The following is a 26,247-nucleotide window of genomic DNA, read 5'->3' on the forward strand; positions in this document are numbered from 1 at the left end:
TTTGTCTACTGTAATAGTCTCTGCCAAGGTTCGGCCGTCAGCAGGGCTGTGGAATATCCCACCGCCTCGTTCTGGTCCAGCGGCAGTCTGGGACAGCAAACACACGGTTAGGGGCTCAGGCCCCTAAGCAGGGGCTGAGCCAATAGGTCAGAAAAAACCCTGGGCCCTCAATCAGGGCAGGGCAGCAAGCACACAGTCTGGAGCTCAGGCCCTCAAGCAGGGGCTGAGTCAAGGAGCAAGAGGTCCCAGCCTCTCTAGGCCAGGAGAAAGGGGGAGTCTGCCACCCAAGGAGTGGGTGGCAGGGGGGATGCAGGCCCTCCCACTCCACTGCGTCCCAGCCTGGGCAGCGGCGGAAACTCGCTGCTATCAGTGGGGATCCTGGCCACAACACACTGACATCGGCTCTGGCAATGCTGCAGCCAGACTGGGGTCGGCTGCCCCCGGGCTACTTCCACACTCCCCCTCGTAGGGTACCTGAGCCGTAGTAGTGTCCTCGGTGCTCTCCACCAGCAGCAGTTCCTCCGGGTAGGTAGCGCAGGGTGTGCTTGGCTCCCCCCTCGGGGTAGCTGGAAAGAGGCAGGCTCGGCTCCTCCTCGGGATAGCTGGAACGGGCCAGGCTTGGCCAGTCCTCCTCAGGGTACCGGGCGAGGGGTAGGTTCGGCCGGCCTGGTGAGTCAGCAGGCCGGTCGTGGCCTGCTGCTGTCTCCCAAGCGGGAGCTTGGCCACAGACATCTGCTCTCTCTGCCGGCTGGTTCTCCACTGAGCTCCGCAGGCAGGCTTTTATACTTCTGGGTCGGCGCCGTGACCTCTGAGGGGCGGGCGCCAGACCTGATGGCTCCGCCCACGTTGGTGTTAGGGGCGGTTCGGCCCTCAGCGGGGCTGTGGGGTATCCCACCGCCTCGCTACATCTACACATGGAAACTAATTCAGATTAAGGTTGGGTCTGAATTAAAACAGAGTAGCTATTCCCTGTGTGGACACTCTTATTGTGAAAGTGAAATAAGATGATATTATAGACTAATTCCCCATGTAGACAAGCCCTTACATTTTTGTAGGTAGACTAGTTCCCCCCACCCCCTAGTAAATGTGATTATTTCTACCCTGAGATTGCAGGTTTATGTTGGTCTGTCTTTTGGGCTTTTTGTTTGTATAATCATTAAAATGTGTAAACTTCACACTTAGCTCACTCATCAGGGAAGTTTTTGCAGTTTCGTTAAGTTACAACATTTATTATTCTCTGCATGGAACTTTGAAGTTTCTAACATCTGCTTTAAAGCAGTTTTGCTTTTTACGTTCTATTTAAGCATTTCATGTGTTCAATCATTTATGCTAGGAGGAAAATATTAACTTTCCTGACATTACTAAAATGTCAACTGCTTTATGTATATTGTTGATGGCTGAACCATACTCTGATATTCCAATACCTATTTCTGGCTTTTTATGTCCCTTTTAAATTAAAGGCAGAACTTGTCGGACCTAGCCCAGTGTCACTAGTTTAGCAGGTGGCACTAGGCGTCTGTTACTTCCTTTCCTAATCGTCCGGCTTCCAAAACTGCTCAAATTTTGTGTTTTTTGCCTGGGCTGATAAGCACAGATTATAGGCCTCAGATTGATTGCTTTGCACCATTGGAAATGTTACAGGAAGAGAAGAACATGCTACGTTTAGTGGAGCTATTACCAGAAAGTTGTAAATTACAATAACTTTTCCTTGTTCAGTTTATATTAGACATCAAAATATTCTCTTAAACTTTAGAATTACATTTATTTTTGTACTCATCTTTATAATCAATCCATGAATTTTTTTTCCAATTGAAATCTAGTTTTTTTTTCTTTCTCTCTCAAATACATTTTGGTGTTCATATGATTAGTTATTAAAACACTGCAAGGCCTACCCTGCAGTTAAAAATGCAATTTTTGTACTCAGTCTGTTTCTTATTTACCCTGCGAAGAATCTGCTGACAAGGGGTACCTCAATGTCTGACCAAAGTATGGCCAGCCAATAACTTATTGCCTCTTTATACATGAAAATTCATTCAGCATTTTGAAGACTTAGCATGAAATCTTTGATCCACTGAAATCATTGGGCATTTTACCATTGACTTCAGTGGGGCTAGAATTTCACCTTAGTAGTGTTATCCCTTAGGATAAAGTAAAGTATCTTTCTAGCAACAGGTTTACATGTAATGGCCTGTGGATGGCCTAATGCGGAGACTGGAGACTTTCTCACCCTGATTTCCAGTTCCATGTTGTTCTGTAAGGTTTTGTTTAAAACTTCAAAGCACTATACAAACTTTAACTAACCCTTGCAAAACACCTTTGAGTGCCATTATTCCAGTTTTACAGAATGAAACAAAGACATTGGCTTAGTCAAGGCGAGAAATGCCGTTATCTTCAAACCTGGAGGCAGTCAGTGCCATAATCTTGCCTTTAATTCTATTCCACATGCATACAATTCTCTCTGTGTTACAATGCTTGCGGAGTGACATCTGTTCAGAATTGGCTTCCTTTTCTATTGATACCATATTTTTCCTGCCATTTGTGTTAGGCTGAAACGCATTATTACACATTACCACTATCTACCTCATTTAATATCTTATGTACCTTCATGAACTTACTCTGCAAAGTACCTTTTCTTGCCAAGCTATATAGATTTATTTTTCTTAAGTATACAATTTTAAAATTACCCTTAGAGCTCATATCATTTATGGTTAGATTGCACCTTTTTTTATCCAGTTCCAAGCGATAGAGTATTTTTCATATGACACTGACAGCAATGAACACAAGACTCTAAGTGCTCTTACCAGAGAATTGCATAAGCTTGTAATAACTGCCTGCAACTAAATTCTCCTCTTGCTGTTATTCATTGAAGTGTTCTGGTAGGATTTTCAATTGCTTCCTCATTTTGTTTGCATTTATGTTTTTATGAAAAAAGCGGTATCTTCCATTATTTCAGGCCTCATGCAGTTCAAATATCAGTGCTTAAAAAAGGGATGAATAACTGTAGTTAAAACCAAAGCTCAAATACAAATCTTCAGTTTGCTTACAGTTCTGCAAGAAGTCTGCATTTAAACAGCAGTTGTTCTGAGCAGAAGGTGGCATGTAATTGCAGTTATGAATCGAAACTACATTCCAAGTACAATTATTTTAGTTATAAAATGTCTGGCAATGACAGTCCTTCAGCATGCACATTAAAAGCAAAGTCTTCCTGAATAAAACAAGTCTTATAGTTGGATTGCCCCAGATAGGCACAGGCACAGGCCTGGGTCAGGTCAGTGCAGAGCACAATGCTCTAGGAAGAGCTGAGGAAAGAGTTGTCTGGAAATACATGGCAATAAATGGAACATATCAATCTTTTATCATGTAAATAGAGCCCTGCAATAGAATTTTGCAAGCTGCTAAAGCCAAGAGAAATTGCTTATGAAAACCAAATGACACTCTGATGTGTACCAGTGTGGAGCTATAGAATTGTTAACTAGGTTAGCAAAGACGATTTTAGCCAGAGAAGCGTCTGCAGCCATTTGTATCCCATGTACATTGCTGATTGTCCCCTTCAATGAAATATTCTTACTTTGAGACAAGTCTCCATTTTATGAAGATGTATCTGTATATAAAAATATTACCATGTTTTACACCAGTGACCCCAAATCCTATGGTAAAATGTTGCATGGAAAGGGATAGTTTCTAAGCATCTGAAGTGTATATTTTAATAGTTTTTTTTTCCCTAAAAAGTCTTCAGCCATAAAACTTTGGGGATTGGGAGGAAGAGATGGACCCAAACCAAAATGCTGCATCCAAATACCCCAAACATTTTGCAATTTAGGAGTTGGATCCAAATTTTGCACCCCAGGATCATCTCTAGAAAAAAAGAAGAGCTGCTAGGGACTGTGGAGTGGCCAGTGTTGGGGTGTTAATGTTCCTTTAATGACAAGGTCACAAATACTTGTAAATTATTCTAATAGTGGCCATGCAGACAGCATTTGAATTTCAATAAGTAACTTTCTAATATGCATATTACTGTCACTAATATCTGGATAAGTATGGCTGTGTTTGATTGTCTTCTGAACATGCACAGGAATTTATTTACATTTTATTCTAAAGCCAAAGGACGAGATGAGTAAAGTTGCTTGAGTGTGTAAATGTTTGCAGAATCAGCCCCATGGTCTTGAAGATTGGGATTTTAAAGGGTTTGAACAAGTTAGGCACTTAAAAAGTCAGTGGGAGCTGGCTTCTAACTGATTTGTGCCTTTGAAAATCTTCCCCATACAACACTTGGGGATCCTTGAGAATGACAGATAGTATTAAAATGTACTGTACTGTTATTACCATCATATTGATGGGTATCTGTGACCGGAGTCCTAGGGGAGCCAACTGAGGTCACTCAATTAGGTGAACTGCAAAGAATAGGGCAGACAATCCTCCAAACTGGTGGATATTCCAATACTTAGAGTTACCAAACCAGCACAAAACTGCTTCTATAATACTTCACTGGTTATCCAGAAGTCAATAACACAGTTCCCTTAAAATAACCCAGCCTCAGGCCTTCACCTAGACACCCAATTCAAATATGATGAGGATTTCTGAAAATCTTATTCATTATATAAGAAAGGTTCCACCAATCTCAAAGGATCCGACACATTACCTCCCAGGTTGATGAATATTCCAGATCTTACCCAAATACATGCTTACAGCCAATTCTTATTAACTAAACATAAATGTATTAAAAAAGAAAAAAGAGAGAGTATAGGTTACAAGATCAGTATACATCCAGACATAAGTACAATCTTGAGATTCAGATTCATAGTAGAGATGGGGAGCTTTGTAGATGCAAAGACTTCTTTCAGAAATCGTTCACAGGATATAGTGCAATGTTTATATTCAGGGCAGTCCAGTCAGCGCTGGGATCTCAGTCCTTATGGCTTAGGCTTCCCCTGTCTGAAGCCTCAAGCAGATCTGAGATGACAGGATCAGTATCCAAGCCATTTTGTATACAGTTTCAGGCCCTCTTGTCCTTCGGTGAGCAATAGGCACTCATGGGGATTTTGAAGTGGACCCATTTCCTAAGCATCACCTGTAATTATTCACACAGATTAACATAAGGCAATTACCTGTTTTTCCACCATTCGCAGATGATTTGCTATATATTTCAAAGGGAGATGAATACAGCCATATCCTATGTTTACAGCTCATTTAAATGTTAAGTTGTCCTTTTGATCTTTGAATTAACAAAATACAGCATAGACAAGGACTGTTTGCTTACCATGTTGACCACTATGGATATATATGTAAATCTACAAAAACACAAACATTATTCCCCCATATGTCTTTAAGGGTTGAATTTGAGTCATTTATCCTACAGGATGCTTAACCCTTTCTGGTCATGCATCACAGTGTCATGGCGTGGTCTTGATATCAAATTAGAATTTTATTAAATTACTGTGTCGAGGGCTCCATTCTACTCTATGCTACAGGGTCGGGTCATGTCATGTCCTGTTTAAGAGTAAGATTCTGTGCTTTTTATTAGGGCTAGATGAGCCAATCTGAATAAACAATTACTGAAGAAAACTTTTATTTAAAGCCTCATTTCCAGGATTGACAATGTTTAGCAAACACTTCTGTGCATGGGATATGTTTTTAATTTCTCTAAAAGGAATCTTGGGCTTTGACATTTCCTGATTTCAGACAAAAATGTAAATGCTGAAATATCCTGAGAAGAGGCTTTTCTGTGGTGGTTCCAACACAGTGCATCTTGCAGTATTCCTCAACTGATTGAAACCAGGAATTGCTGGAAATAGCATAAGAGGCTGTTCTGATAAGATTTCAAGCCCAGCCAGATTTGTGTGTGCTTCAGACTAGGAGAGAAACTTTTTTTTTTATTTGTAACCTGAACCAAGTTGAACACAAACATGAGGTTTGCCAATCTCAGCTATGTACACAGAAAGGCAGTAGCTGGTTTTCCAACATGTGGTGGTATCACAAGGCAAGACCGAGCTCTTTAAACTGTGACGTCTCTGTGATTATTATCATTAATCTACTGATTTTCCCTGCTTTTCTTTTAACACTCTTGGATAAATGTCCCTCAGAGACTTGTGGGTTACTGACTGCTTGTGCCTCAGTAAACCTGAAGTAATCCTGTGCAAGAGATAACCAATCAATGTCAAAAGCAACAGAGGGTCCTGTGGCACCTTTAAGACTAACAGCAGACTTCTTTCAGAGTAGCAGCCGTGTTAGTCTGTATCCGCAAAAAGAACAGGAGTACTTGTGGCACCTTGGAGACTAACAAATTTATTAGAGCATAAGCTTTCGTGGGCTACTGCCCACTTCTTCAGATGCATATAGAGTGGAACATATGCATCTGAAGAAGTGGGCAGTAGCCCACGAAAGCTTATGCTCTAATAAATTTGTTAGTCTCTCTAAGGTGCCACAAGCAGACTTCTGTTAGTCTTAAAGGTGCCACAGGACCCTCTGTTGCTTTTTACAGATTCAGACTAACATGGCTACCCCTCTGATACTTGACAATCAATATTAGACATTCTAATTTTAGCACTCTTCGTGATTCCATTTATTCAACACTCCAATTGTTTTGCCATGTTCTCCCAGTTCATTTCACAACATACCCTGTAATTATTTACCTGCTTCACTTGCTATTCTAGGGCTAGGAAATATTTAACAATTAATTTCATCCCTTGCAGTTAGGAGCATTTCTGGATTTCTTGAATTCTTAATGTTCTTTATCTCTTCATCAGCATTTCATCACATTCTTTCTATGGTTTCATTGTGAAGCATTTCTGAGCCTTTGTCTGACTAGTCTATTTTGGAGACAATTTTCTATAAAATTTTTATTTCTTAGATCATACTTTCATGCTGCAAGTCTCAAACGAGTCCTTGAGATCAGTTCCCATTGATGTTAACAAATATACAACTATTACTTATTGTATTATTGTAGCACCACAGAGCCCTAGTTGTGCATCTGGACCACGTTGTGCCAGGTGCTGTATAAACACAGAACAAAAAGACAGTTCCTGACCCAAAGAGCTTACAATCTTAGCTTTTTATTATGTTATCTTCTGTGTGCCTAAGTTTCCATGAGATCTCTAAAGTGTTTTGGAGTGTTTTGGATTAGGTATTGCAGGGCTTTATTTATTTTCCCATTCAATCCTTTTGTGTCATTACTGATGTAAAATTGCAAAAGGAATGCTTGTCCTAACATTTTATATATTATAACATTAGATTAAAATGCTTATTACATTTAGTCTCAAATTTGTTTCTTGAATCATTGATTCAGCAATTGTATTAGCAATTCCCAATACAAAACCATTATCTTCAATGGCTTTTGATATTAAGGTTTCATAAAGTAGTTTACATTAAATATCAGCGGTGTGCAGGTTCATGATTTTAAGCTACAAAAACTTTCTCAAAAGATCTGATGGAAGCCACATTATCCTCTACATTCAATTATTTTTTAATCTCCCTAATTTTCTTTTGCTTTGATTCGCTTATTGCCCTTGGTTGGAAAATGAAAGTATCTCACATTATTCTTCTCTTCTTAAAAACAAAAAAAGTTCACAAACGCCATAGCATATCGGAAGCCTTATAGCATATTTTGAATTTTTACAAGATTTTTTTAAAATTAAGATTGTCCCAAAATTCACAAATAAATGTCACTATTTTTGATCAGATCTAATAAAGGTGTGTGTTTATATATTTATAATGTAAATGCCTGGAGAGGGCTCTAGCAGGTTTGGCTAGGGGATGGTGGCCAGGGGGCAGCTGGGATCCTGTTCCACTTGGAAATGGGTACTTTGGATTTCACGGTCTGATGGTATGGTTGTAATGTCACAAATTCAGCACCTTGACCAGGGAAGGGCTAGAAGCATCTCAATCAAAACGCCAGTTCTGAACGTTCCCAAATGTAAGGGAAGTTTAGTTACAGATCTGAATCTGAATTTTGCAGCATAGGGACGTACCTAATGATGGCTTACAGTACAAGCATCAAGTAAGAATAAATCTTGGCTGCGAAAGAGGCAAGATTTGTGTAAGCAAGAGCTGGTCCAGAAATGGTGGGAGTAAAAAATTAATGAAAATTTTCATTTCCATCTTTCACTGAAATTTAATTTTTAGCAGCGCTTTCTGACCAGCTAAAGAGTAAACACAAGATTTGTGATGCTTAGCAAAAATCCAAAGGACAGGATACAGTGAGTGAGAGAGACACAAAATCGGAACAAAAGGGCATTATCATCACTATGGAATATTTGTATGTTTTCTAGGGAAGATTGAAAATTTTCTCTCAAACTGTTTTTCATCTGAAAACTGAGTTTTCAGTGAAGTAAACATTTTCACAAAATGTATCCACTTTCCGCAGAAAACGTCATGTTTTTGTCAAAAACCTTTTGCCTGAAATTTTGGATTTTGGCTGAAAATTTGGAGGGTTCCAAAGCTGAAATTTTCTGTTGGAAGGAAAAAAAATCATCACCTCTAGTAATTCCTTGAATGAAACTGATCTGAGGCCCAATCCTGTGTGGGTCTGAAAGCTCCTGCAAGGAGCTGAGAAGACTCAACTACCACTGGAATCTCAGGAAATGCCCTACACCTCACAGGGTCAGGCTTTAAAGGCAGAAAGCTTCATGGTTTTATTTTTCTCTTGTGAGGCTTCATGCTTATGCTGGGGAATGTAAGATGACAAGTGACCTGGTTTGAATCCTCTCTGAGCTCCCACTCAGTGCATTGAAGACAGACTGTACTGTATTGTATGCTGCCTTGACTTATGTGAAACATCGTTTTCTGGAGCTGCATATTGATGCCATTATAGACAGCAACTTTGCGTTTCAGAGGAGTCTGCATGTTACCAAAAGGGCAGCAGGTGTTATTTAGACTAAATTGACCTTGAAATTGATTTCTTTATTTTATGACTTACTGAGGGGAGATTAATACTTTTTTTCCCCCTGCAGTCTCAAACAATTTACATGGTAATAGAAGGCATAGTCAGTCAAATAAATTGCTGGAAGTGGTCGTGTTCCAAGGGGAAAAAAAAAGTATGGATCTTACTTGCATTGATTTCTTAGCCTCAGGGAGAGCTCAGATTTTTAACACCTGGGAAGAGAGAGACAAAATTTATTCCTCATATTAAAGTCAGAAGAATGGATGGTTGTGTCTGGGGGCTGACATTTACGTTGAATTTTCTTTTGGAGGAGTGGGGGGAAGGATATGTCCTGTATAAGCGTCTTAGTGAACATTTTAATGGTGTTTCCTGACTGATGTAGAGGCAGATGGGTAGTGAAGGAAATTGTACATGACATCTGGAAAGAGGGGCTGATGGGTAGACAGCATAGCTGCCCGGTTCAACACAGATTAGGCCCTGATAGAAACGTGGAAATGGCTGTTGTGATTCCATCTTTGAATACCAGGCAGGAACCATCACAAAATAGAAATGAGTAAGGAAAAAAAGGGACTGGAGAGGCATTGCCTGGAAAAAACTGGGGTTATCCTTCCTTGTGTAGGGTCAAACACATGGCTGTAGGCTCCATTTCCTGTAAGAATCCAAGTCAAACAAGAATATATAGTATTCACATATAAATGACAGGTAAATAGCATAATATTTGACCAAAACTGGTTGTACGTGAGACATTATTTATATTGGCTGCTGACTCCTATGAACAGGTCTGAAAGAGGTCCTATTGACCCATGACTTGAACAGTAGTTTGTTTCAGATATGAATGGTACTACATGGCACGGTGTACAGGGAAATGGTTTATATGTGGAACTTATTATGATCATCCTTGGGGGGGATGGAGGAAAGCTTGTCTACCAAAAGCCACAACTATATATTCTTACTTAAGGAGGCAGGTGGAGTCAGCTGCTGAGAATCAGTAATTGTCTCCATCTACTTCAAAAGGAAGCAGAGAGAAGGGTTTGAGGAAAAATGAAGGATATTTCTTGACCAAGGACCTGGAACTAGAGTCAAGCCCTAGTGTTGTTGGGCTACTCAGGGTAGCCTACCACATTTTCCCTTACCTGTTTTTGAGGATATTGTTTATTACCTTTAATGGCCAAGGGACTGTTTGGGGACAATTGGGTACCTACAATATATAGCCACTGCATGGAGAGCCTCACCAGTTTTATTTTCTGGCTCTGCATGCCCAGCCTTACGACTACTAACATATGTAAAAACACATGAGGCACAGAAGTCTTCCAAGTATGTGTTATACTCACGATCTTGCGCTATCTCTCTCTATATAAATAAATTAATCATTTATGCAATATCAGACCAAACACTGTTATTATCTTAATTTGTTCATGTTTCACAGATCTGTGCAGTAATTTGAGACACTATGTAAAATAAATTGCATCTACATTGTGTAAGATATAGGCTACAATGACACAATATTATCCATGTGGAAAAGCACAGAACGAGCAGAGTGAAATCTATTTTCTTTGTTAGCTCTGTCAGTCTGCTTCTTTTGGGGAGTTTACCACCTGCAACACAGTTGCAAAATGGTTGTCCTATGATCTCGAAATTTTAGAGTTCTGAAACTATAAAATAAGGTCAATCATGCAACCTGCTGCAGGTTTGCTCCCTAAAGAGATGAAGAAAGCTAATTAAAAGGGAGGGCAATGCTGAATTTCAGTAGATGGGTATATATTATACAACGTGTGTGTGTGTTCAAATGAGAGAGAACCTAAAGTACTTAACAAAGGAGTAAGGATAAAAGGTGAGTGGCAGGGTGTCTGGATGGAGACATTGAGTAACATAAGGTAGAACAGATAATAAATGACAGGATAAGATGTAGGGTGTTTGAAAGCAAGGAGGGGGTTAAGGTTCAATAAATGCTAGGAAAACATCAGAAAGGAACGTACATCAGTGGTAAAGAACTGAGTGGCTGACACAGAAGCAAGTTTGTCATTAAATCCTGGAGTTTGGGGGGAAATGAAATAGATGATATGCTGGTTTTCAGGTGTTTTGGTGAGGTTGGAATCTTAGAAAATCTGTTGTTAGCCATAATCTCCTTGTTTACACCCATCATGGCTGTGAGAAATGTAATGAGACAGACTGCAGCACTTTGTCTCCAGTCTTATTTGGTGTTCTTGGGAGTAGTCAGGCACCTTTCCCTGTTTCATAAGTTTACAGCTGGAGACTTCGTACAAAGTGTAAACAACATATAAATAGACTGGGATGCACACAAATTCTTATTAATATGGCTACAGACTGCCAACTAGCATGCTGGCTCTAGAGAGAGGAAGACTATAATACAGTAATTGCATAAATTGTACTCTTGCATGCCTTGATGTTTAACATGATGAAGTGTTAAAATTAATGGAGATATCCTGTCTCCTAGAACTGGAAGAGACCTTGAAAGGTCATTGAGCCCAGCCCCCTGCTTTCACTAGTAGGACCAAGTACTGATTTTTTCCCAGATCCCTAAGTTGCCCCCTCAAGGATTGAACTCACAACCCTGGATTTAGCAGGCCAATGCTCAAACCACTGAGCTATCCCTCCCCAAATGGTAAGAACGGTGAGAATGTTCTTGATCCCATGGGCCATGTTGACCCTTCTAGCCCACAAATTCTCCAAGGCTCCAGTAACAAAACTGCATTTATTTCTAGGTGCCTTTCCTCCAAGGGATTTCCTCCAACTTCACAAACATTAATGACTTGAAATAAGGAAATGGATTGTCCACATTTTACTGGTGGGAAAATTGGGACATGAAGCGAAATGATCCAAGGTCACCAGGGAAGCAATGGAATTAGAAACACACTTCCTCTTATATTGTGCTCCATTCACTAAACCATGCTACATTCTCCTATAAATACATCATCACTTGTTATTGTTTAGCTATTTTGGTCTACTTCAAAACTTTATAATGTATAGGAGAAGTTCTCTTTGGAATGAAAAGCTTAATATCTTTTCAAGACCCAGTAGCTCTCTTGTCTTCACTGGGCCCACCAGTTTCAGCTCATCAGACTTTCATTCCTGAAGATTTAAACTGGCTTCACCACTTCACTTCAGCAGGCTACCTAATCTTACTGACAGGAAACACATTTTGAATTATTTGCTTGCATTAAGTTACACCTTTTGACCTTCCTGTTAGTTGCTTTTCTTGTTGTACTTGTCTCTTCTAGCAGCACAGCACTAGAGCGTTGACTCTAGTAAGGCAAATTCAGAAGTTATATACAAAAGAGAGTGGAAATGGGTCAGATGGTATCTAATGAGGCATAGAGAGACTCTATGGTATAATTTTGTGGGTAGGTGAAAAATGGGTAAATTACAACTCATGATTAGAACAGGTGGAAAAATTAGTACTGTTTGTGTAAAGTTTAAAAAAAGAAGTCACTGTGTCCTGAAAGATAGTGATGTGGATGTATTTTTGTTCTGAACCATTCTCAGTGGGATGAGACATGATTCCTCGAGTTGGAATAAATATAAGGATTGAGAGTATTTTATTTTACTTTTATGATCACACACTGTGTTCGGCATCATAAGTAAAACAAATTAGTTTGAACAATATTCTTTTCAACTAATTTAAGTGCTAACTTTGAGTTATGAGTTAATTATGAATACAAAATTCATACAGGTTTTAGTACTAACATAACACTATATCAATACATCACATGATAGAAAGGGCGGTATGGTTTTGTTACTAGCCTGGGATTCAGGAAATCATGGTTCAGTTCCTTGATCTGCCACAGACTTTGTGTGAGACCTTGGGCAAATCACTTAGTCTCTCTGTTCCCCATCTGAATAATCTGGATAGTGGTACTGCCTTGCCTCACAGAGAATTCGTGAAGATAGCTATATTTTTTAAAAAAGGCACTGAGATACTAAGGTAATGTGAGCCATACAAGTACCTAAAATGAATAGGTATGGCTATAACTGAAATTAATAGTACCATGAGCATGGTTCTGAGCTCTGCTTTGCAATGTACTTTTTGCCGATTTTAATTCCTCTTATGTAAAGTACAAAATATTCTGTTTAATCTCTTTCCCTCCTTCCCTCTTTTCAGGACTATAAATCTGACGGTATGACTTTGGCTTCCAGTGCCAGGAACAGTCCTCAAGGTCCAGTAAGTAAAAGCATTTTGCTGTACAGATTGCCTTCTGTAACAGTGTTTGCATTCTTCTCTACAGTGCTTCAGCCATCAATCACTGGAAGTGATTTTACCTCAGACAGATCTTACTGCTCTTGAAGTAACTGTGTTTGAGTTTGCTAAATGTTCTCAAATACTTGAATATATAGTATTAGCAAACATCTGACCTGCTCACCAAATGGAGGAAAGTTGACTTGAATAATTGAAATCTGAGTTCATTAGCGATCCAGTAAATCCATCTTCTATGTTAGTGCTTGCATTGCATCAGCAGACTGATTTAGGGTGAGGCAGTGTCTGACTCCTGGGGAAAGGGAGAGAAGTTGTGTACAACAGCTGCCTTCGCAGTTTCTTGAATGCCAAGGATTGCTCCTGACTAGTGGCATCTCCACCATAAAGGGGTGGGCCCAGGGGTAAGGAAGAGGCCCAGTTAGGTGGTTTTACAACCAGCCATGAGAGATGGCTGGGATCATAAAGGAGAACGCTACCCTTTCCAATATGGTGGTACAGTGGCTGTGCTCCCTCAGATTTCCAGAAGTGATTGTGTGTCCTGGTGAGATTCCCAGTGCACCAAATGTGCAGGGCTGTGCTTTTTGAGGCACAGTGAGCCATTATTCTTAGTTACTAAATCAGGTTTAACAATGTACCATGAATAGTAACACAGAGATAATACCTGTAAGAGAACAGTCAAGTCACATGGTAAGGAAATTAATATTTTGTTATACCTGTGCAGATCATATACAGTAAAATGCCTCTGGTTTCAGTGGCTTCTTCATATATATATGTGTGTGTGTGTGTGTGTATGTATGTATATGTGTGTGTGTGTATATATATATATATATATATATATAAAATCATCTAAGCTTGGTAATGGATGAAGCGGAAAAAAGGTGTTAGGTGTGAATAATTGTAGAGATACTCAAATGATTTAATTACCTGATTTTCTTCTAAAAACGTGAACACCAAATCACTAGAATATCAGACGCTACCCTTCTTCCTCAAAGTTCTAGGATGTCAAGTAGGTTGAAGCATTGGTTCCATAATATAATGACTTAATATTTGAAGAAAGGCTCAGTTCAGGAAATGACGTACTCATTTCTGGAAGTGATGTATTCTATCAGAGCCCCACTTAGCCAGAAATGGGCGAACATGTTACAGAGGTATTTGTACTGCTCTATCAAGCAATTTGCAGAATAAAGACAACTGACGCAGATTAACGATGACACTTCAGTGCTGCCATTACAGACTTTTCTAATGAGAACTTCTAAAGATGTACTATCCCAATGTCATACCCACGTAATGTTTAGTGAACTATCATGGAATCTTTGTTAATGTTTTGTAAGAATGTCTGTCCTAGACACCTGGGGCTGTGCTCTGATCTGAGTTACACTGGTGTAAAATACAACATAACTCCATTGGATCTGGAGGAGTTATTTTGGATTCACACCACTGTAAGACAGGCTGGAATCTTGACTCAGGAGGAGACTACTATATTGCAGTCCATATCAGTGGGGGAAATGTCACTCACATGCCAGTTAGCTCATTTTCAAATCAGTTCTGAAATCATACTGGAGCAGGAACTTGTATGCATTTTCTTAACTGGGTAAAGTGAGTTGCTGATTTTTTAAATATTTATTTTATTTATTTTGGAACTTGAATGTGTAAATCTTTCTTCCTGTGGACATAGCATAATGGGGGCACTGGATGAACAGTATTCAGCAAAAAATCCCTCTAAACCAAACGTCAGTATGCTAACCTCTAACCGCTGGGTTTAATTCTGCTGACTCTGTAGTTGCAGAAAGCAACAGTGGCAGAATGGGTTTCACACTTTTAAATATGATCCCGTAATGGTAAAAGTATGTATTTTTTACCACATTTTATAAAACATTTGGGCATGTGTATATATATGAGCAGATTCTCTGCTCTGATCTTCTCCCTGCATATCACCTGAGCAGTACAAGGGAAGATAAATCTCTCACAATTAACCTACTGGGAATTTTCCCAGTGGGAAGGAGGCCCCAGAAGATGCAGAATCTGGAGGAGCAGTCTCCTATGCCTGCATCAGCACCACACATGAGGCATGCTAGGGGTGGGGAGGTGTGTTTTGGTTATGGGAGCATGCTCCATTTATTTCCATCTGGGGTCCTTAAGAACTACAGCCAGCAGGTGCAATTTAGAGCACGCTCAGTCTGCTCTAATGTGTACAATAACTGGGTCAAGGGCCAAGAATTAGGGAGTCATAATGGTTTTCCTAATAGCTCTGATACTGTCTTGTCTTGTGTCTAATAGAATCTGGGCACCACAGGAAAGCTTCCTCATATAGAAAATTGCAATCAGCAATTACTAAGTTAGTTGATTTCTCTGTATAATAATTACGACACACTAGTATGCCATGGCAATGTCTAATTTCACAGTGGATATGGGGAACTGAGAGATGCTAGGCAATTGGGTATCCAGTTGCATGCAACAAACATTTTAGGTGGTTGACTATCAAATTTCTGTATTATCCAGGAGAGCTGTATCCTCCATTTAAAAATGGACTTGTGTGAGGAAAAGGAACTAAATGACCAGATCCTGCAAACTCTTGCCCATGTGATGGAAATGAATGGAATTATTCATGTCAATAAGCACTACTTACCTGAGCACATGTTTATAAGATCTGTATAAACAAGGAAGGATAGATAATTATCAGCTTTCATGCTTCAGGGCAGATGCTGATATAGCAGACTGGATCAGGAATAAATTTGTCCCAATAACATAGTATGGAAAGAAATGATTCACTGTGAGGGTTCATACTTTCATCAGAAATATTTGGTATTGACTATCGTTAGATATGTGATACTGCTGTATATGGATCACTGGGTTGATTTATTAGGATGGTACTGATGTTTTTACTTGCTCCTCAAATGCTGTACTATGTGCATTGCGTTCTGAAATATTTAGAGGTCTTATTCTGAGCATTATATCCTGAGTGCCAACTAAAAAGATGCTAGACACCTTGTATGTTACATAATAATACTACTAACTGTGCAAAGTGTTGGACATATCCCTGCAAACACTTATTACTATGAATAGTCTCATTGAATTCAATGAGATTATTCTCACGAGAAAGTTACTCTCACACACAAGTTTTTGCAGAACTAGGCCGAATGTTTGCATAACTTTGTATTTCCCTGAAAGAGAATGAATAGCTCAAAAAGTGATACCAAATGTGAAGTCTTTCACCTATAGGTTTTCGTTTCAAGCACGAACTAGGTTGGATAAGGATCAAAAGATAATTACCACATAGCTATTAACCAGATTATGTGAAATGAGTCCATGAACTCAGTCCATTTTCCAGTGGACAGCTATCCACATTACAAAAAGCCAGCACCTCATCTGGAATTAATTGGCACCCTTCTTTCCAGTTTCATCAGAAGCCAAAGACTGAATGAGCATGGAGACTGAACTATCTCTCTGTTAGAGAATTTCAATTTCCAGTGCTGTCAGTCTAGTACATTTCACTAGTAGTAAATTGACTTTATTAAAAAAAAAAAAAGGGAAAAAAGGTCTAAGAACGGACTCAGATTTTCTGATTGTTACCAGAATATTGCAGTGGCAAGGGAAAAGCAGGCAAAGGAGATAGATCAATAAGTCAGTGTTCTCAATAAAAAAGCTTAGTTTTACCTGAGAGTTTAATACATATTTTCAGGAAGAAAATGAGTTGAACTCAGGGTTCATTTAAGTGGCATACAGACTCATTTTTTTTATTACCTCAGTAATTCCAAATTTTTATTAGACATGGAGAAACCCATCAGTAATTCATTTTCTTGTGACAGGGATTATATTATAGTGTTTGCATGTAACGGGGGAGAAGCTGTTTTGCAGTATTCTGAACACACAGGAGTTTGGATATGGATGATTTTGCGAGGCCATAAAAGGAGGGAGTTGCAGTAATCAAGGCATGAAGTGACAAATGCATGAAGGAGAGATCATCAGAGTGAGTGTCAAGCTAATGGTAGATGTGACCACTGTTGCAGAGGTGATAGTAGGCAGATTTGCAGAGTGTAGTAAAGTGAGATGAAAATGATAGCGTTTTCTATCATTTGGTCCAACTCAATTTTCAGTCTAGCCTTTAGTGAAATTGGTACTTTTGTCATTGCTTGAATCACTGCTCTTGCATTATCTTGTAGTTCTGTAGTGTGTGTTATGGATAAATATCCAATCTATGCAAAAAGTTTGAGGATAACTTGAAGATCAGAGCTGAGAAGTGAAAGTAGGACTGAGTTGAGGCGGGGGAGGAGAACACCTAGAGAAGTGAGTTAGGGCACTTCCCTTAATAAGAAGAAGTGTACTTATATTTATGGTATACATGATTAAAGTGAAGGTGGTGCTCAATGTTGATGTTTTAAACATTAAGTGCAGGGAGGGTGCAGAAATAGATGAGTGAAAACTTTAAAAGAGCTAGGTCTTTTTGGTAAAGCTAAGTAAGAATTGACAATGAATAATTTGTTGATTTTCAGTTATTTTTTCCTGTTTGCTGTCTGTCTGTGAAGGGATCCCAAAATTCCCAAATTAATTGATTCCCAAATATAATCAATTAATATTTCTTGGTTTATGGATTATCTCTGTAAATTCTGAATGTTCACAATTTATGGTGTGGTGTTTATGTAATGAAGTATTCTTCCTGATTGATTGATTTTTATGTAATTAATCAATGCAGCACAAATCTTCAGTAGTTTGAATGTAGAATTTGCAAATCAAGTATTTCTGACATTTAAAATCATGTGTATAAATTTGCTTTTGGCAAAAATGTGAAGCATGTGAGTGAATATGTGCCAAAAATGTGGCCATGAAATCATTACAAAAATGATCATATATAAATCTTGCTTTTGAATTTGAATAAATACTAGTAGAAAAATGATTCCTCTATTTGTGCAGTTCTTACAATATGCCTCATCAGTATAAAAATGATAGATGCATCATTACAATATAAAATTTTAACTAAGTGAGAGGAGGTACATGGAGAAGAGAGAAGAGGTTGGTGAATGTCAGATAATTCCAAAATACTTGCAGTAGGTGCTCATATCATTTATTTGAAAATTACACTGAATAGGATCGAGAGGAATTACCATGCATTGATTTAAAGGACAGAAATGAGCATGTATGTCTTCTTTATTTATAAGGAACTTACCATTTACTAAACTATTTTACACAAAATTACATTTCTGCTGTGAAATGAGTGTTCCATAAAATAAGTTTATATAAAACGATGTGTACACTAGGAGCATGATTTTGAAAGATGATAATTGCCTGCAACTCTATTTGAAGTCAGCAGGAGCTGCAGGTGCTCAGCACCTCTGAAAATCAAGCGTTATATGTTCTACTGTAAACAGTGTACCCTATTTCATCCTTCATCATTTCCCGTTTATCAAATTGTGATACATAGAGTCATATTTCACACAATGCTTGACGTGAATTACAACAGATCATGAATTCATAGAGCTACAGTGTGAGCCAGTTGGTTGTGAAACAGCAGCAGCAATCTACTCTACTTTGCATAACACAGAACGCTAATCTAATACAGTTGTTACTACAGGAAATTCCAAACATGAAATGACACATTCTTGCATTCTGATCCATGGGGAAAATGGTTGCTAACCATCAAGGAAAAGATATTCCTGTGCAGCTGTTCCAGTTTAAAAACCTATTGGGCAGTATCAAATACATGTTATAATAGTAGTAATCCCCTCCAAAAATGAGAGTTTTATAGCAGTCAGCTGCTTTATTAGAGACTTTATCGTCCTTGGCTCCAATGGTATATAACAAATACTCAGACATGGTTGCTTCATTATTGAACTTATCCTATAAACATTTTCAAGCAGCTCACCTGCCCTACCATACCTGGAGATCACTGAGACACAGGAGAAACAATTCTCCTTTAGGAATCTGTAGGGCACCTCTTACTAAAGGGTTATTCCAGTGTGCAATGCTAAGAGGGAGGATGGCCTTGAGATTGTTAGCATTAGATTTCACGAGACTTGGGTTAAATTCCCGGCTCTGCTACAGATTTCCTGTGTGACCTTGGTCAAGTCACTCAAGGCAGGATTCCCAGGGAAACTCAGGCATGGTGACTCCCGGTATCACAATGCCTATCTTTTAGGTTCTGAGAAAATCACTGAGATTCACCTTAGCTCCTGTACAATGAATGTGGGGAGAGAAGAGCCTCAGAATGCCATTTTCAAAAGCCAGCACACTAGGTGACACCTTTTACCATACCTAGCCAATGGGAGGTGCCAAGCTGAAGGGATGTGCTAAGCCCCGCCCCTCTCTCGGAGATAGGAGCCTAAGACTGGGCTGCACAGAGGCATCTACCTGTGCTTGGAATTCTCAGCTGTGAACCCTCTCTTGGCAGTAGGTGCCTATGCCATTTGAGCCTATGCCCTGCTCTATTGACTTTTTATAGTATTTATTCACAGTGGAACAGCGTAACAGGAGTGCCACATTAGAACATTCTGTAGCCCAGTGGCTACGGCACTCACTTGAGAGATGGAAAATCCTAGTTCAAATCCTTTCTTCCCCCTCAGGTGGAAAGGGGACTTGAACCCAGAGCCGGCTACAGGCACCAGTGGAGGAAGCACATGCCTGGGGCGGCACATGCTAAGGGGTAGCATTCCGTCCCCTCTTGGGGCAGCCCATTCTTGCTTCGGCAGTTCAGGCGGCTTTTTTTTTTTTTTTTTTCTCTGCTTGGGGCGGCAAAAATGGTAGAGCCAACCCTGCTTGAACCAGCATCTCCCCCCATCCCATGTTAGTATCCTAACCACTGGGCTAAAAGTTATGAGGGAGTTGATCCACCGCTTCCTCCCGTTTTGTGTAAGTTTCTCTAAAGGGGCCTAATCCAGTAGATGAGATCTGAATATGCTTACCAGATTGGGCCCTGCAGGTGAGTTAGGCAGAGGAATGCCTATCTTCTCCTGGTTTGTGCATCACTCTGGCACTTCGTTGTCATGATACCTGGTGTGGGGCTGCACTGTGTGTGTGTTTAAAGGCATAAATATAGGTGCTTAGGGAACTCCTACTGCAAACATGTAGATGCCAAAAAATTCTAGGCACCTAAGGGGTTTGGGGGCTTATGAACAGGGGTTTTGTGAATTCCTAAGATTCCAGGTAGGTGCCTAAGTCCTTGTGAATACAGCCACTAATCTTTTCTGCCTCAGTTATTCTTTAGTAAAAAGAGATAACAGTGCCCCCTTTTTCCTTGTTATCTATTTAGACACACAGACTCTCACTTGCTGTGTTTGTACACTGCCTAGCACAATGTGACCCTGATTGTGGTTGAGGCCTCGAGGTGCTAAGTTAATACCACAGGTATCCAAATGTACCTCATTTTGAGAGATGTCACTCACTGAGTCCCAACGTTGCCCTCCTTCCACTCAAATTTGTGTGCCCCTGCTTTCATTATTGAAAATTACTTACATCACAGGAAGAACCATGAAACTGAGGTTATAGAAAGAGTGACTTGCATCAAAGCAAGAAATCCAACAGGATTTTCAGTTTCTAGGAAACAAACATTAGGGTCTATAGTTGGCATTTGAGCCTTGACAAGTTGAGAGGTATTACTAATACTCCTGGCTCTTGCTGCTGCTCTTGTGAGCGAAAACAACCATAAAATATTTGCAAGATCAAATTCTAAGTTAAGGAAGTCACTGCTTTAGTTTTGTGCTTGCATGTTTTGAGGAACAGAATTGTACTTTCTTTTCCAGACTTCTGATTGCTTTAGGGTGTTGATTTGGGGATATTTTGGTGCCTATTGATTATTTGTTCATCAGTAGACCTGGTTGGGAAATTTTTGATTAAATCTTTAGCATCAGAAAATGCAGATTCGTTGGAACTGCAGCAGTTTGAGAAAGGGTCAGTTTTAACAAACTTACCATTTTGACAGTTTTGAAAAAGTTCAGGTTTTGGTTTGAAATAAATTTTTGTTTTAAAATGTAATTATTATTATGTATTTAGTGATAACACCGGTTCTTTTCCAGAAGATCAAGTTAAAAGAAGGTGTTTCCTCGGTCTTCCTATGTGTGTATGTCCTCTCTTAGCTGAAGCTTCTTTCAATGCTTCAATAGCTACAGTGAAGTTATCAGAGCCTTTGTCAGAGTCTCTTAAAGAGTTAGCTCTAAAATAAGATTAAAAGATTGTTTGTGGTTATACAAAAGCTTCCATCTCTGTTTTAATTTCTTAGAATCCAATTAGGTTCATGTCATTTGAAAATTAATGATTTGAGGAATAAGATTTCATTTGTGGAAGAATGTATTATTTGGAGCAGAAAATGATCTGAGCTGCGCATTTAAAAATGCTTACTGCTGTCATTGTAAAAGACGTTGCATTACTCCATTGAATAATCAAGACCATGCAGAATAACTTTAAGGCTGTTCCGGCTATTTGTTGGTAACAGGTTTACCTGAAATTTTGAGTCTGATTCTTGTGATCAAATCTTTTGTTGGAGCTTGTATTACAAGAACCTGTTACTCTTCAAATGCTTACATTTGTCAGAATACCATTTTAAAAACAGGATTCCAATTGCCTTGCTTGACTCGTCAATAATTTACAGAACTTTAATTATTACTTTTGTGCCTGTTTTGGACAAAGAGAATTATGCAGGCAATTTTGGTAGCACTGTTTGAGCTATTGAAGGGAGGGGATGGAGAAGAATTGATATATTGCTTGGGTTTTCTAGCACCACACAATTGTGGCATAAAAAACAATGAAGTTAAGAACGGAGTTTATTTCTCTTTGAATTACACTATCTGTATTGTGGCCTGTTAAGTTGTGTGTTGTGACTGATGAGAAGGAATGCATATGTTTCTCAAATATACCAAATTATTGCTTATAGAACAATCTAGTACTAAAAGGGGGGGCTTGAGAGAGGAGAATTCAAATGGATATGAGGGTGAATGATTCAATAAGTCTTCAGTTCCAGAATCTGAACATTTTTTTCTGGATATTTTTTATTACGATCTGCGCTTGCCTGCTGTTAATGACAGATATTATATGCAAATATAACAAATTTGAAACTCAGAGAAGTTAAATTCACTACTCTGTTACTCCAATGTTACACTGCTGTGGCTTTGTTGAAATTAATGGAGTTATACTGGTATAAAACTGGAGTTACCCTGTGCTGAATCAAGTTCATAGAATTATATGAATGTTGAATTTTCTAGCTGTTTAATAGATCTCCCTTTAAATAATGTAAGTGGTTTTTATTAGCTTGAGAAATGTGTACCTTCTAAAATAACCTTTTCTTTATTGCCAAAGTTTGTCATATAATCAATGAATTTATTCATGGTGCAAATAAGAAATATAAATAAAAATATTTTTTTTTTTAAATATTTTAAATGGCAGGTGTCCTATTTCTGAAAAGTCAGTGCTTAATTTTGAAAGTCTGCATGAGTAGCTTTAGAACATTAACTTATCTTTTGCCAAGTTACTTTCCTGTGAATAGGAATATGCAGAAAGAATGAGCATTAATCCTACTTACAAGCCACCACAATATTATTTGAAATATGCCCATGAAACTAAATTTGTATAGACTCCTGCCATGTATGTTATACTACGCTTGTTTCCTTATGTGCCCAATAGTAGGTAAAGCTCTTTGGGTTTGTCTACACTGCAGTTTGAGACTTGGGTTCAGACACAGGCTCAAACCTACCTCCCTTTCATCTATACACAAATTGTAATAACCTAGGGTTCCAGGACGCATGGGGATCCAACATCTAAGCCTGAGTCAAGCTAAGACCCAGGATCCAATCTCTGTTGCTTTTCAGGACTGATGCTGTCCTCCTGGAATCATGCTCCAGGAGCCCACCAAAATTATTTCACAAACCCACAGGCTGACTTTTTGTCCTCTGGATAGTCAAGTTTTCTCACACTCCACCATGAACAAAGGGCTAGAGCAGCTATATTTTAAGTGTGTGTTAGAAAGTCTGAGATATAGTGGTTGGACTTGGACCTGCGTAATGAAATGTAGATGCTGCAGCTCCAGGTTGGGACCCAGGGATGAACAATTTCTAATCTTGGGTTACAAATGAGTGTAGATGCTCAAGCCCTAAGTTAACAAACCCAGAGTCTGCTAACTTGAGTTCTACTAACCCAGAGCTTACATTGCAGTGTAGACGTACCCTTTGTATCCCCAATAAACTGGATTTTAATTTTGCCGCAAAGCCCCCCAGATTGGACTGCACTCAAATGCAGCAGTCTGCATATTTTGCAGCAGTTTCCATATAAATAAAATAAATATAAATATAAAGAATAGAATTAAATATCATGATAAATAATGCAGCCAGCACAGTAGCATGTACATGTATAATTTATTTAGATAGTAAATTAAATTTAATTTATGTTGCCCCCAGATTTTCAGTGTGTCAGAAATGTTTGAATTGACAATGGATAATTGCATTGCAGTAGCATTTTTCAATGGCAGGAAGGTGAAGGTTTTGGCAGCTGGACTGGGATATTTAGGACTAAATATGGATGGGAATTTATAAAAAAAAAAGTTTTCTAGTCAGAAATGCAGATTTGTCAAAACCAAAACTTTTTTTTCATCAGCCAGGTTTCTCATGACCAGGATGGAATTCTGGTCAAAACAAGAGAGAGAGAGAAACCCCAAAATAACCAATAGCCAAGTGGTTAGAATAGATATAGGATACCATGGTTCTAAAGCAGGAGGGACTTGAATCTGGGTCTCCCATATCCAAGGGGAGTGCCCTAACTCCAGACTGACTATTCTGGGCGGATTTTGCTCTCTTGTTTTTTTCCAAAGATCTCATTTCTGTTTTTTTGTGGAATGAAAACAAATTTTGAAACCTCAATTCAGTCTTTCTGTCTTCCTTTCTTGAAACAGAATTCTTGTTTTCCGGCCAGACTTATTTAGGACGTTTACAATGTTGCCAACTATGGCGATTTTGTCATGAATTTAGGGTATTTGGTGTTTTTTATTAAAGAACCAGCTCCTGGAGTCATATGATTATGTGAGAATCTCAGTTTTCATTTAAAAAAATAAAGTAAGTTTCTATCCTTCATGGCTGCAGAAAAAGCCTTAAAAAGTGAACCCTAAAGGGTCAAAAACCAAGAGGCAAATAAAAAGAATCCAAAATGTATTTTTAACATTTCAAGTACTTTTAAACCAATATCATGAGGTTTTTTGGGTAGCTGACTTACAATTTGTGAATGCTTGGAGATGGCAATGCTGCTTTTGACATAAGAGAAGAGGGGGGAGGCAGTTTGAGCTTGCAGAAGGAATAAATTATCTGGATATTTCAGAATGAAATTTAACCATATTGACGTTGTATTCGTCATCTTCAGGTCTCAGAATTAATGACCCCATTGATGTTTGCACTTTTTGAAGCTATCTTTTCATCTTCTCAACCATAATGCAGGATTTGGTTCTGGAGAAGATACTATACATGCAGAATTAAAAATAATGTAGGATTGTGGCGGTATATTGGGAAAGAGCTTTTTGTGATACTAAAATAAAAGTTTCAAGTGAGGATTTTCTTTAGTGTGAAGCTACACTTGTGGAGGTGTCTTCAGTGGGCCATAAGCACCAGTGCTTACTTGCCTTTAGCTTAGGCAAAACACCCTCTGAAACTCACAGGAGTTGGGCTGAATAGTGAATAAAACCCCTTGGCTTAGGCTCCACTTCTGCCCTCAGGCTCATGTGAGCTTGGGGTTTGTGAAAAATGAAGTATTGTGAATTGACAGATAAATCTACACCCCGCCATGTGGGTACAGAGCTCTCAAGAGACAAAAGAAATAGTGGAGTTTCTACTGTGCAGAAGTAGGGCAGGATTTGGCCATGCGATGAGGGGCTTTATGCCTCTTATATGCTGTGGATCTCAGTCTTTGGGGGATCACTGCAGATCAATGTGCATTGCATCTTTAGAGGTGAGGCCAGAAATGGAGTAGGAAGGAATGGGATCACATTCTCCACCATTATGTCTGATCAGTTGGTCCTTTCCGACATTGCAGTATGTTTACATGCACTGCAGAACCTCTGCAAGCCCTGACATGGAATAGTGGACATTAAGAGCTTCAGTACTGTGCTGTGGGTGGCATAAAGGATTCCTCCCTTTATGGGCCGCCATGAATCCTCCTATGTGCTGCTTGGCTATGCTGCCTGTGCTAGGGGATGAGGGCTTCGGATTTAGGGGCAAATGCTGCCCATGCCTCTATGGCAGCAAACCTGCTTGGATTCATTGCACGGATCGGAAGCTGCACAGGATGAAAGGGGGGGAAAGGCAGTGTCAGAGGGGTTGCTGGCAGACTAATTCCCCTTTCCCTATGAGGAAGGAGAGAGAAGATGCCTAAACCAACCATTGTGCTTGCTTTGTGGTTTAGTGGTTGTGGACTCCCCTCCCCGCCCACACACACACACACACACACACACACACACACACACACACACACACACACACACACACGTTACTTGGGCCAGATTGTGGGGAGTGGATTTGCCTGTCAAGGAGGTGTTACAGTTTAGATGCTTCTTTCCTACAGAATGGTCACCATATCCTCTAAAATAGGCATTTTCCTATGAATGGAGAATATTTGAACTGGCATGTTACCAACTCAGGACTGGGTTTACCACACTCTTTGCTTGTGAGACATTTAGATGCAACTGAGGCCTTGCTATATTCCTTGCATTGTCCTACACATCTCTGCTATTTCTGTTTTTCATTTGTATAATACATGCCTTGTGGTTTTCGTAGTAAATTAACATTCAACGGCTTACTGCCACCTTTTGGTTCAAAAATGAGGGAGAGTTCAGTGAGGGAAGATATTTTTGAGGTGTGCACACTGAAATGCTTCAATTCACATTATTTGTGGAAAGAAATTACCAGATTCAGAGACCTAATTCTACTTTGAATCATGTTTCGTACTCTTTGAGATTTTACTGTACTTTTGATTAACTCTAGTGGCACTCAAACCCATATAAAACTCCAACCATAAAGGAGAAAAAGCTGCCGTGGTTCTTCAGCGAAGGTAGTGCCTCCTGGTTGAAGAAGGAGATGGACATTTCTAAATGACCACCTTCAGTTGGTGCAGGTTTAATTTCAAAGGTGGTACACCTCAGAATACAAAGCAATGTTGCCCTATGGGTATATGTGAGTAGTTCTTTCCAATAGAGTGGTGCCTT

The 26,247-nt window shown here is 39.3% G+C and overlaps 1 protein-coding gene across 12 annotated transcripts in view; it reads left to right on the forward strand.

Annotated features, from left to right (window-relative positions):
* RBFOX1 (RNA binding fox-1 homolog 1) overlaps positions 1–26,247 on the forward strand; it is a 2,469,250-nt gene that overhangs the window by 400,269 nt on the left and 2,042,734 nt on the right. For all 12 annotated transcript variants that reach the window (XM_054041251.1, XM_054041252.1, XM_054041257.1 and 9 more), the window contains exon 2: positions 12,996–13,055. In XM_054041251.1, coding sequence (XP_053897226.1) covers positions 12,996–13,055 — 60 coding nt within the window. The remainder of the gene's footprint in view (positions 1–12,995; positions 13,056–26,247) is intronic.

This window comes from Malaclemys terrapin, chromosome 10 (assembly GCF_027887155.1).
Source record: "Malaclemys terrapin pileata isolate rMalTer1 chromosome 10, rMalTer1.hap1, whole genome shotgun sequence".
NCBI classification, from domain to species: domain Eukaryota; kingdom Metazoa; phylum Chordata; order Testudines; family Emydidae; genus Malaclemys; species Malaclemys terrapin.